General features: G+C 39.0%; 1 protein-coding gene across 1 annotated transcript; it reads right to left on the bottom strand.

Annotated features, from left to right (window-relative positions):
- Positions 1-1200: 1200 nt before the first annotated feature.
- LOC130216889 (cytochrome P450 2C23-like) lies at positions 1201-13106 on the bottom strand. Its single transcript, XM_056448796.1, has 9 exons — positions 12794-13106; positions 11831-11984; positions 10952-11104; positions 10623-10783; positions 9114-9287; positions 8891-9032; positions 6663-6847; positions 5142-5283; positions 1201-2121 (listed from the first exon to the last, which is right to left on the bottom strand). Exons 1-9 carry the CDS (start codon positions 12986-12988, stop codon positions 1931-1933), a joined length of 1497 nt encoding a protein of 498 aa, XP_056304771.1. The 5' UTR covers positions 12989-13106; the 3' UTR covers positions 1201-1930.
- Between the last annotated feature and the right edge of the window lie 71 nt (positions 13107-13177).

The following is a 13177-nucleotide window of genomic DNA, read 5'->3' on the forward strand; positions in this document are numbered from 1 at the left end:
TCAAGTTTGAGACCTATGATTTAAAAGGAGGCATACAAAACTGATCACCGTACAGCACCAAAGCAGGAGTTCCAAGGTTGTGAGTTGTAGGTACGTTTGGAAGTCAATCAGGGGCGAAAGTCTCTCCGGAGATGAAGTTAGACTGTCAGATAGACTTTTGTGTGTTGAGTCAGGGTTGAATTAACAATCTATTTATGCATTCTCAGCAGATTCTTTGATCCAACGTGACTTACACCCATGAACACACACCAAGAGTAGTGGACTGCCCAGGTAGCAGTCAATGGTATCACTTCAGCCGTGGTATTGAGGTGGATATTCATTAGACCAACAATCATTGCTGGTACTGGGACTCAAACCATTGGATCCCAAGTCCAACTTTCTAACCATTAGACCACGGCTGCCTTTAGTCTAGTAGCTCATTGCCTTAGGCCTAGTATTGATTAGTGGAGTTTCAAGAATTGCATGTGTATGGTGTGTGAAGGAGTAAGAAGTGGCTGTGTCTGAAAGGTGACCATTGCGGGAGGGAAGTCCCTGAGTAGTGAACAAGGTAACGTGCCTTATTTTTGTGTGCAGTGTAGGTAGATGTGCTGGGTGTAGCTGGAAATCCTAATGCAGGGGTCACTTGGAGGGCTGATGTCCTGCAGAGTTTAGCTCTAACCCTAATCAAGCACATCTGAACAAGCTAATAAAGCTCATACCAGGAATACTTGCAACTTTCAGGGAGGTGTGTTGAGGCAAGTTGGAGCTAAACTCTGCAGGGACACCGACACTCCAAGACTGAGATTGGTGACCCCTGCCCTAATGCTTTGATGTGCTGAGCTCATTGTTTGTAAATGCATGGGATTGGGAACCACTTGCTGTCCAATATCCAATATCTTTTTTTTTTGGTCCTTAAAGCCATGTCACATTGTTTTGTTTACAATTTCTTTTTTTATTTCAGATTTTTTGTCAGAATCCGAAACACCTGGGCTAACTAATCAAAGTCTTCCTAGGCTTTTAAGAAACATCCTTGCAGTTGTGTTGAGGCAAGTTGGAGCTAAAATCTGCAAGACACCGGCCCTCCAGGACCAAGTTTAGACACCCCTGGGCTAAAGGGCTGTCCTTGGCACTTTCTTGCATGTTGTCTTCAGTATACGTATAGTATAAAAGAGAACTGCTCAACGGCATGTCATCGTACAAAAGTTCACTATACAAACCACATACATGAAGATACATTTTATTACAAACTAAATTGTTTAATTACAAAATTATTAGAATGAAAACAAAATAAACCTGCCCCCTTTCAAATTAGTGTAGGTTTAATGGATAAACATAGCTGGGCTTAATTAAATGTTCAAACATGTTGAACATTGTTTTATTGTTAAAATTACATGGGAACAGATAATTATAGATTTAGGCCATGTCCACAAGTAAATGGTTTTTTTATGTTTCACAATTTGTGCCCCGTTAAAAAACAAATCTTCATCCGCATGAAAATGCAAAAATCCCAATAGTATCTGGATGCAGACTTGGATACGTAAGCTGAGACTGCATCCTGGGAATAAAAATAATAGATAGCACACAATCTTACATCAATCAAAGAGGAGGACAAGTTAAAATCAGTAGCTATGTTTACATCCAACAATCCAAATTAAACCTATGCACAAAACTTCTTATTGGATAAAGTTTATACTTTAAGTTTTTGTAATGCACATTTTCAAATTGTATTCACATCTTGGCATCTCTAAACATAGCTACTGTAACCAAAGTTTCTATAAATCTTCATACAAGTTGTAGTTACCAAAAATCTCAGATTCAGTTTTAGTGACACTATACTGTGTTTGCATAGAAAAATCTGCAGCGTGAGGTTTAGAACGTTGTCTTGTGTCTCTCTGCAGCTTTGTTGTTATTGTTGATCTTCAGTGTGTGATTATATGATGTCCAACATGTTTCAGTCTTTGGTGTCTCTACTACGACATATGACGTTAAAGGTCTCAGGAGAGCGAACTATACCCACAATGCCATCCATGTCTATGGGTTTTGCATTGGGCGGCCAGGAAAAACGAATCCTCTGTAGGAGAGACGTGATGAACAAGAAGAGTTCCGTCCTCGCCAGCGTTTCACCCAGACAGGCCCTCGGTCCTTATAACACACACAAATCAATCCAGAAAATATTTTTTCTTGTGCTAAAAGGGTTAGTTTACCCAAAAAATGAAATGCATCAAGTCCTTTCAAACCATTGAGCCCTTGCTTCATCTTCTGAACGCAAATTAAGATACTGTAGATTAAGTCTGAAAGCTCCCTCATGCTCCATAGACAGCAACGTTTTAGAGACATTTGAAGTCGCAAAACAAATAACCAAAAAAACAGACCAGATGCGTTTAATCAGAATATTATCAAGAATGAGAATACATTTGTGCACACATAAAACAAACAAAATAGTGACTTTCTTCAACAGTCCTATTCTATGAGTTCTATTCTTCTCATTGTCCGTATAGGACAGAGGTCTCAAACTTAATTTCTGGAGGGCCGCAGCTCTGCAATTTTGCTTCAACCCTAATCAAACAAAGTTGATCCAAATAATCAAGGTGTTCAAGACTACTAGAGACTATTAAGCAGGTGTGAGTTGGAGGTGGTTGGAGCTAAACTATGTAGAGCTGCGGCCCTCCAGGAATCGAGTTTGAGACCATTGGTATAGGGCAGGGGTCACCAAACTTGTTCCTGGAGGGCCGGCGTCCTACAGATTTTAGCTCCAACTCTAATCAAACACACCTGAACAAGCTAATCAAGGTCTTACTAGGTATACTTGAAACATCCAGGCAGGTGTGTTAAGGCAAGTTGGAGCTAAACTCTGCAGGGACACCGGCCCTCCAGGACCGAGATTGGTGACCCCTGGTATAGGGTGTGCATATGAGGTGATATGTATATGCTCATGTATTTTGATTTTGCCCCTCTTTGTTCAATTTTTGGACAAAAATGTGTGATTTATACTCCAAGGTCTGTAACATTTCCCTCCAACCTGACACAGAGCTTGCTATTTTTGGTGTTTCAGAACACTCCCTCGCCCTCCCAAAACATCTCCCTCACTCTAGGCAAGCGGTTAATACTAAAAAACTGGAATCTCCTTTACCACCTCCTTTTTCAATCTGGTTAAAGGATATGGTCTCCTTCATCCACTTAAAAAGGCTCAAATTTAAGAGGTCCAATTCTAACAGAAAATTCTTTACTACCTGGGAAACGATTCTCAGATACTTAGACCTGACATGTGCTCAATCCAAATCCAGCACCCATCATGAAAACTGACTGGCACTACATTTTGTATTCCCTCCAGGAATTGAGTTTGAGACCATTAGTATAGGGTGTGCCAACACAATCTCACAGCAATTCGTAACTTTTTGATTTAGTGGCTAATTCGTACGAATTCGTACGATCTAATTCGTACAATTTAGTACGATTTGCTCATCCCCCAATGACGGTAGGGTTTAGGGGTGGGGGTTAGGTGCCACGCCTCCTTTTTAAAATCGTACAATTTTGTACGACTGAACTCGTACGAATTAGCCACTAAACTGTCAAAACGTAAAATACTTACGTTTACTCGTGAGATCAGGCTGGGTGTGCATATGAGGTTATATGTAAATATGAGATTATATGTAGGCCCACATGGAATCAGATTTTTTTTTGCCTGTTTTTGTACCTTTATGTAGTGTTTTTGTTTGGATTCTTCCAGTGAACTTTAATTTTTTTAATAAATAAATAATTAAATTTTCTTATTATTTTCTTTTTCGTCCAAATAACATTATTAATAACCTAAAAATACCAAAAACCTAAAACCAGTTTTATGTTGTGTGTTGTCACTTCCTTTGGCTTCTGTCCAGCTCTCCTCAGAACGAATTTGGACTTGAGTGAGACAGGTATGTTGTGAATGTGCTCCGAGGTTAAAAAATAGCCGATTAAGTTAAAATGTTTGTTCATATGAGTGGATGACATGTTTTGATGCTGGATTGAGTCGAATAGTGGGCCTGTTAAACATCATTTTTCAGTATATAATGAGTTTCGTGTTATGAGCTGTTAATGGCTTGGTTCAAGTTACCGCTCGCGACATTTTTTTTTATGGCGGAAAATATATTCTTTTCTATCGACTTTGCTACTAAAGTGAAGTTTAATATCTTAAACTAATTTCGAGAGGAGTACGTGCTCATGATTAACACAGCTGGCTCATATTAGCTAATTACAACCCTCCAATCAAAGCATCACATAAGTTCCTATATATATATCCTCTTTTCTCTTTGCAACTATCTTCATCTTGAAGAAACCCCCCGCCTTCCCCTCCTTCCACCTTTATCCAGTATAGGTGGCCCAGCAGGAATTCCATCGGCTCTGGCTCCTTGCCATAGCATCCGGCATTTCGGGGTGGAGCCGGCACGCGTCCACAGGGTTTTTCCCGGGATCCCCCGGTTTTTCCTCAAAGCCAAATAGGCTCTCAAGTCTGTTCTACTAGACATCTCGCTCTAAGGGAGTTCATCTTGGCCTTAGCTGCGGGGGAGCCTTGAGATCGCCCTGAGCTCAATCTCCCCTCGCCTCGCAAAGGGAGGGAGCCCTGGACTCGAGGATCCCTTGAGGTCAGGGCTCTCTCTCCCAGGACAGCATGCCAAACAAGCTTCGTAAGTCATGAGCTAAGTGTGAACCCTTGAAACATAATTTAAAAAGGTGGATTATGTCTTTGAAATCATCATGCAGTTAAAATCATCAAGAAATATTGTCATTTTATGTCCAACTTGTGTCTTTGTAGTCATGTATTATCTTTGAGTTGTTAATCTGCTTCAGTGTTAGGGGGGACAGCGGTTCACTTTTCAGTGTATGCCACTCTCAGAGAACTGAGAGTGTGTCTGTGTGGTGATTATCACTGTCCTGTCTTTAATAAACTGCAGACGTGATCCACCCAGGCCAGTGGTGTCGGGAATTCTTCGTGGCGAGAGATGAAGTCCGCAACATTTAACTGTCTCAGATTTCATCTAAAATATTTACATTTGTATTCAGAAGCTAAACTAAGGTCTCAAGAGTTTGAAATTGCATGACGGGGAATAATTAATAACAGAATTATCATTTTTTGGGTGAACTAAACCTTTAAATCTGGTAATTACTTTCACATACAGCTGACTCACCCAGTGAAAATGGAAAGAAAAACTCCGGCTTGCTGAAGTGTCCGTTCTCATCCAAGAAATTCTCTGGGTTAAATGCATCGGGGTGCTTCCAGTGCTCCTTATTGCTGAAAATTGCAGTAAAGTTTGCTATGATTGTAGTTCCCTGTGTGAGGAAAGTTTAGCAGAGTTGAATGAAACTTTTTAAAAATAAATGGTTATTTTGCATGCCCTATCTGAATACATGTACTGTATCACTGAATATATGTACTGTATCATATGGTGAAATCTTTTAAATAAATGACGCATTTTCATGTTTTTTATTCTTTAGTTTTTCATGTAGCCTTAAAGGGATATTTCATCCAAAAATGAAATCTTATACATTCGTTTCCAAACCTTTATGATTTTCTTTCTTCTGTTGAATGCAAAAGAAGGTATTTTGAAGAAGGCTGAAAACTTGTAACCACTGACATTACAATAACCATGTACACTGAATTAACTTTGACTGAGGCACCGGATGCGCCGCTCGAAGCCGCGACACGGCACACCAGACACTCTCTGTGGCGCGGCAGAAACATGAATTGTCCCGAATCATCGCGCCACGCATTTTTGAATTCTAAACATAGGTTTCTATCAGGGTACACACAACGGCGCTTCAAGTCTGACCGTCGACTTGAGTGTACCCTGATAGAAACCGATGTTTAGAATTCTAAAACGCATGCTAGTTAAGATCACAGGGAGCTTCTGGGATCGCGAGAAATGCAAACGGCTGAAGTATAAGGTAGACTCAATGAGAAGTACACATGTTTGCAAACCTACCTAAAGATACAACCAATAATTCCGATTAGAGCAATAATGTGGAGAATATTGATCTTGTGTTGAGCCCAATGAGCCTTGCATCTAAAAATAGAGCTAGCGTGTTCCTTTAGTGATATCGCTTCGACTCACGCTGAAAATGGCGGACGTGAATCAACAAACTGAGGATATGATTACGCGCCTGTCAATCAATATTGGTGGGCGGGGGGACCGCTCTCCTACGTAAAGTTGCGGTCGGTTGGAAAACCGCTCCAATTGGTCCACCGTTTTTTATGTTGTTAAACTAAAAAAAAGCACTGGGTGTGCTTATACCACCCCAATATGACGGTCTATACACCATACATGCACATATGTCTGTCCAAACAGCTTGAAAAGTTGATTTTTTACCATAGGTGCCCTTTAAGGAAATCACTGGTTGATCTTTTTTTTGTGTTCAACAAAAGAAACTCAAAGGTTTGTAACAAGGTAAAGTAAATTTTTGGGTCAACTATCCCTTTAAGTTGGCCACAAAATTTCGATCAGTCTAAAAGAAAAACACCAGGGGAAAACACCTCAATATCTTCATCACTATGTGGGAAATCCTAAAAAAGGTCTCTAAAAAAAGGGTAGTGTAAATTTTGGTATCTGATTACTATTTCGGTTTTCATGTTCAGGAGATCCTGTGATTCTTTCCATGAAAAAAACAGTGAACAATTACTTAACTTCATTCACTCATCCTCCTTTTTTTACCTGAGGAATGTCATATCCATGTAGTTTTGTGCGCCGAATTGTTTCATGCAACAATTTAGGCGCAATGTTTCCACATCGCTGAATCTCATGAACAGTGGCGAGTGTGTACGGTAGTCTGTCACGGTCATCCATGCTGGGCAAGCGGTCGTAACCCAGAACCTGAACAATCTCCTCATGACATCGCTCTGTGTTGTGCAACAAATAGTTAGGAAAAAAAAGTTAAGGACCCAGCAAATACAAGTGGTCCCATACTATATTGGGAATCAAATAAAAATAATTTGGGAATGTTCTCTTTTTTGGTAACCAAAAACTAAACTTTCCAGAATGTTGCAGGGAGGATGTTTTTCGAACAACTTAAAAACAACCTAGAAGAGAACATACAATGCCATATAATTTCATAGCAAGATCAATATACATAAAAAAAACATATTATATATAACAACATTGTAATACAATAAGTGATTATATAAAAAAGTATTTTTTTCAGATTGATGATAAATACCTAAAATACTTCTTGGGGATACATATTTAAAAACATCCATCAAATTGCTCTCAGTTGTAAAAATCTTGCCTAGCAGTCTTAATTTCACATTCTAATAAAAATAGTTTTTAGTTGAGAGAGGCTGGACAGTGGTTATATGTTAGTGGGTCAGTTTTGCTTAAAATATTGCAATGCAAACGAGAACAAATTGTTGGTGCGTGTTACGACCCTGGTCTAGGGTCAAGGCCGCAACATAAAAGAACACCCGACAAATAAAATTCACTTTTAATAACCCCTTTGTGTAGGGTCTCTTTATTTGTCTTTTTTTTTTGTCTTTTCTTTTTTTTTATCACCAAGAAAAACGTGAAGCCAAATACCTCGGGGTGAACCCACAGAAAAATAATAAACAAAAATACACTAACTAAACACCCAAATGAAACTTACTACACCTAATAAAATAACAGAAATAAAAATACTAAATCTACACCTATCTCCCTGACTAACAAAAAAAAACAGGTGAAAATATTCACAAAAAAGAAAAGTGGCGTCCAACCCCTACTGCCTCTTACCGTGTATCTATTTACAATATTGACAATCAACAAACACACAAACCAAAACAAAATAATAGGGGAAATACGGATGGGTATACAACACAAAGTCAACACTAGGACAACAGCACGAGAAACACAATCAACGAAAACAACTCAACAACAGGAATAACTTTATCACAATCTCAAACAACACGCCAACAAAACTCGCTCTCCCGCCCTACGCCCGTTGTTCTCTTTTTAAAGGACGCCCTGGGTAACCTCCTCCAATCCCAGGGCACGTCGACTGCAGGTGGCAAGAGGGAGAGAGAGAGACAAACACACACAAACAAACACACCTGCCAACGCAACAGTGCATGTCTCGTTGGTGCATCTGTGACCAAGACAGCAAATCTTTGTGATTAACAAGAGCCGCGATATCCAGAGTAATGTCAGCAAACCACCAAGAAGAAGAACCACATCCAACAGAAGTAACTGTGGATGCAAGAGGAAGCTGTCTGAAGTGGATGTCCGGGTGCTAACCCAGAGTGTATCCAAAACAACATAAAACCACAGCTGCCCAACTCACTGTAGAATTAAATGTGCACCTTAACTCTTCTTTCCCCACCAAAACTGTTCGCTGAGAGCTCCACAGCATTAATATTCATGGTTGGGCTGCTATAGCCAAACCGTTGGCCACTCATGCCAATGGCAACTGTCTGTTTCAATGATGCCAGCAGTGAAAATCTTGGGCTGTGGACATGTATTGTTCTTTGCTGAGTCCAGCTTCACTGTCTTTCCCACATCTGGGAGAGTTACAGTGTGGAGAAGCCCCAAAGAAGTATAACACTGTTGCATGCCCAGAGTGAAGCATGGGGGTGGATCAGTGATGGTTTGGACTGCAATATCATAACATTCCCTAGATCCAATACTTGTGCTAGACGGACAAAACACTGCCAATGACTACCAAACCATTCTGGAGGACCATGTGCACCCAAAGTTGCAATGTCACCAGGCTGTTTGGGCTTTCAGCAGTGACATTTACATTACTCAACTAAATTGAACTGAACTTAAACTGTGAAAACTGAACTGAATCAATTTCAATTTACTAGAACTTCATTTATGTTAAGCTGCTTTGACACAATCTACATTGTAAAACGCACTATAGAAATAAAGATGAACTGAATCGGACAATGACCCATATGAAACTGCTTTAGTACCTTGTACATCTGGGTTTTGAATCAAGTAGATGAGTCCCCATCTGATGGTGGTTTCTGTGGTGTCGGTTCCAGCCAGAAACAGGTCAGCTGCTGACACAACCAGGTGTTCTTCATGAAATGTGGAGTCTTTGTTGGACTTTTGCTGCTCGAGGTTAAAAAAAAAGTGTTAGTTTGCTGAAACAACAACTGAATACATATGAGAAGCCTTCTTTCATGATCTCACTTTCTCGATCTCCAGCAGATAGGCATCAATGAAGTCTCGTGGACTGTCTGGATCCAGAGTTTGTCTGTGTTCTTTAGCTTCTTCCCGAATGAAACCAAATAAATCATTGGCGTTCTGCTTGACCTTCTGGTGTGGACCAGGGAAATGCTTGATGAAGGGGACCAAGTTGAAAATCTAAGACAGATAAAACAATATTAGATATCAAGTAAATCTTTAGATTAGATTAGATTAGATTCAATTTATTGTCATCACACATGTACAAGTACAAGGCAACGAAATGCAGGTAAATGGAACCCCCCGACCGTACACAGACATCACAACTCCAGGGAAGACAGGTAACAGGAGGTGGAACAGGAAATACATTTAGGAAATAGAGGCAAAAAAAACTCCCTCTCACCTTGCTCTTAAGTTAGAGCAATGTGAGATCAGGGAGAAAGAAAAAGCCCCAGCAATCTAGCAAAAAAACAAACCGACAAGACATAACATTGCCACAGGGGATGGGAACAGGGGGTGTGGATATAGTCCGGTAAGGGCGGGCAGCCATCAGGTCCTGCAGCCATGGAGGCGCTGGTCACAGACCCGCCTACCCCCTCCAGTGGGTGAAAGCATACGAAGGCGTTGGATTGGGGCCAGGAAGTGTCGTGCTGTTTATCTGTGTGTGTGTGTGTGTGTGTGTGTGCGCATAAGCCTGTAGAGTCTAACAGGTGTCCTTGACAGGGATCAGGAATTTCAGAGCTTTCAATATTATGCTATAAAAATTTTTTATAAATTAATGCCTTCTGTATTTTGTGATTGACAGGTGTTTTCTGTTTATTTACGGTTGTGATTTGCATTATGGGATGTTGATCTCTGCTCTGTTGACTTTTGATTCTCTAAAATTCAACTCTACAGTTTAACAAAGTGACATTTTACTAGTTTGAAATAATCTAACAAATAAGAAATAATATAAAGAAATAAGTTTGTAAAGTAAAATAAAATGTACTGGCAGTTTGTTACAAGATATTTGTAGCATAATATACATCACCAACCCAGACAAAATATCACTAAACTATTAAAAATGTTCATAAAAGTCGCTTTCTCTAACTTTTCAAGGTTAAAAGTTTTTGGTGGAAAAATCAAGGCCTCATAATGCAATTCAAATGCATAAATAAACAGGAAAAAAATAAAAACATGAATGAGAAAATACTGAAAACTGCTAATTTGTGGATATTTTTTACAGTGTACATAAATATTTTAACTTACAGTTACAATTTAAAACTCTTTTACTCTTAACATATCTTATACTCTTAACAAATAACATCTTACATTTTGAGTTTGTAATCAATAGATAAGGATACAGTACTCTGGTATTTCTCTCTAAACATGGCAATGCAGACACAACTGATAATGTTATGGAAAGGATGCATTGATTATTAAATTCTACCAAATTTTGGCTTTATTCAATTACAGAAAAACAAATACTACAAGGATGAAGATGCATAAAAAGAAAAATGAAGAGTTTGATCGTACCTGTCCTGCAGCTGATCCTGCAAGCATGATGTTTTCATTCAAGATTTTCAGAAGGTATTCAAAGCGTTTGTTATCATACTCAAAGCGATCTCCAAACACGATAGAGCAGATAATGTTGGAAACAGCGTTCTGTAAGGCGTGCTGGGGATTCATTGACTTGCCTACAAATAAAAATAAGAGCCTATATCCAATGCAATATTTAGGCAATGAGGAATATTTGTCAAAATAATAATGCAAAAAGAAGCCTGAACCTTTAACTACAAAATTTTTATCATGAATAAAAAATGTTTGAGAAAGCATCATTTAAATTGAGCATGAACATTTCATACCTTCATCTTTGAGTATTTCAGCAATCAGATATCGGCTTTCCTCTAACACACGATCTTCTACTGTTTTTTTCCCCAGACCAAAGTTTCTGAGTGTGTGCAGAGCAAACCGTCTCTGCTGCCTCCAGGAGTGATTAAATGTGACCATTACTATACCTAAGAAAGAGAAACAGACCTTCTAGCATACACATCTTTAGCATAGTGACATGGTTTTAATTTAGCCTAAAGTAGTTCCAGGCAGACAAAAATACAATCAAAACAAAACAACAGGTTTTAGATATGATGAGAAACTAGTACTGCACACTAGCTGTCTGGAGGGGGGAAAAAAGACGAATTTCTTGAAATACAAATCCATGAACAGTGTCTTTAGGTTTATTAACCATAATACAAGTAGAATAATTGACTCTGATCCATTGAATTATTAGAAAATAATTCATCCCTACTGAAAAAAAAACAGCTTAAACCAGCCTAGGCTTGTTGGCTGGTTTTAGCTGGTTGACCAGCCTGGTTTTAGAGGGTTTTTGGCCACTTCCAGGCTGGTGTCCAGCCATTTCCAGCCTGGTCTTAGCTGGTCAGGCTGGAAATGACCAGCTAAAAGCAGCTTGGTTTAAGCTGGACATAGCTGGTTTTGGCTGGACTCCCAGCCTGGCCAGGCTGGTCAAGCTGGTTTTAGCTGACCAGCTAAGTCTAGGCTGTAGAGTGGCCAAAACCCCTCTAAAACCAGCCTGGTTGACCAGCTAAAACCAGCCAACCAGCCTAGGCTGGTTTAAGCTGTTTTTTTTTCAGTAGGGATGCTTCAACTTACAGCAATATTATTATTATCTTCATTACATTTCTAATAAATCCTCATTGGAAAGTATTATTATTAAAAGTGTTACTGACCAAGTCCATAAGATATCCAGTCAAAAATAGGCATAGGAGGTCTTCCAGAAAAAACATCCTGTACTAAGGCTTCCTTAGCCAGCTGGATTGTATTGATGCTTATTGCTGGCTTGCTCCCAATAAACACAGTGGCCATTTCTCCATATTGAGACAACTGTTTGAAAAACATTTACAGCAGATTCAGTTTGTAACTGATTAAAAAAAAAGCTGTAGGCAACAACATGTACTACTTCTCCATTCAAAATCTTGTTACTAAATGTTTTTACTGGTAGGCACAGGATAATAGTTTATTTAACAGAGGAAAGCATAATCAAGTAAACTGTGACACATTTTGTATAGGTACACTTCTAGCAAATTATCAACTATTATTTTTTTAACCTCATGAATCATTTTGCTGCTTATAAATAGTTAGTATTTGAAGAAAAAAAATGCTTGAGGGACTAATATTATTGACCTTAAAATGGTTAAAAAAAACTGCTTTTATTCTAGGCAAAATAAAACAATTAACATCTCCTGAATGAAAAATATAGGGAATACTGTGAAAAAAATCTGCAATCTGTTCAGTAATTTTTGAAAAAGAATAAATATTGCATAGGAGGGCAAATAATTTTGCTATCTACTGTAGATATCAGCAACAATGTTAATTCATTAGTAGTTCTCTCATCGCATTTCAGCCTTTTATATTGTTCTAAGGTGTTAATCGTGACTAGGTTTTAATGCATAATGCCCAAGTTCACACTCTTTGTGTTGTGGAGAGCCCAGTCTATGTCAGCTTGAATGCTAATAAGCCTCTCCAATGAATCAAAGGTCATTTAATACATGCAGCTCGCAAAAGATAACAGACCGGTTACAAACTGTTGTGTGGTTTTTACATTTTAGTTTTAGAATTTAGTAAATCAAATTTTGGTTAAATTAAATACAGATAAATGTTAAGCCCCAACCTAGGAAACAGCAAAGACTTACAGATCTTTTGAAGCCCATCGGGTTCTTCAATAATTGTGGTAAGTTTCCCACAAAAGGCAGAGGTGTTGGACCAGGTGGAAATCGACCTTTGTAGGAATTAATCCTGAAGATCTCAAACAGAACCAGAAAAATAAAGCCCAGGAACAAAGTCAAGCCCACAGAGGAACAGTCTAACTTAAGGAGAGCCGCCAACATGATGAGTTTAGGACAAACACAAGAGCAGCAGAGAGTGAGGGGCTTTATAACAGGGCAACAGAGTGCAAGGAGGAGGAGACTAAAAAGAAAAAAAAATAGAGTTTGAGTTTCTGTTAACCCTTTCAGCTGTCATCAAATCACAGATGTGGAGAATAGTAAGTGCAAGCTCAATATGTTAAGACAAAACAC

This window comes from Danio aesculapii, chromosome 23, assembly GCF_903798145.1.
Source record: "Danio aesculapii chromosome 23, fDanAes4.1, whole genome shotgun sequence".
In the NCBI taxonomy this organism is placed as follows: domain Eukaryota; kingdom Metazoa; phylum Chordata; class Actinopteri; order Cypriniformes; family Danionidae; genus Danio; species Danio aesculapii.

Coding starts and splice junctions, on each gene's coding strand:
- LOC130216889 (XM_056448796.1), bottom strand. CDS start 12,988: ATGTTGGCGGCTCTCCTTAAGTTAGACTGTTCCTCTGTGGGCTTGACT. Junction 9,033..9,113: donor ATCTGCTGGAGATCGAGAAA/GTGAGATCATGA, acceptor AACCTCGAGCAG/CAAAAGTCCAACAAAGACTC. Junction 6,848..8,890: donor TCAAAACCCAGATGTACAAG/GTACTAAAGCAG, acceptor TGCACAACACAG/AGCGATGTCATGAGGAGATT.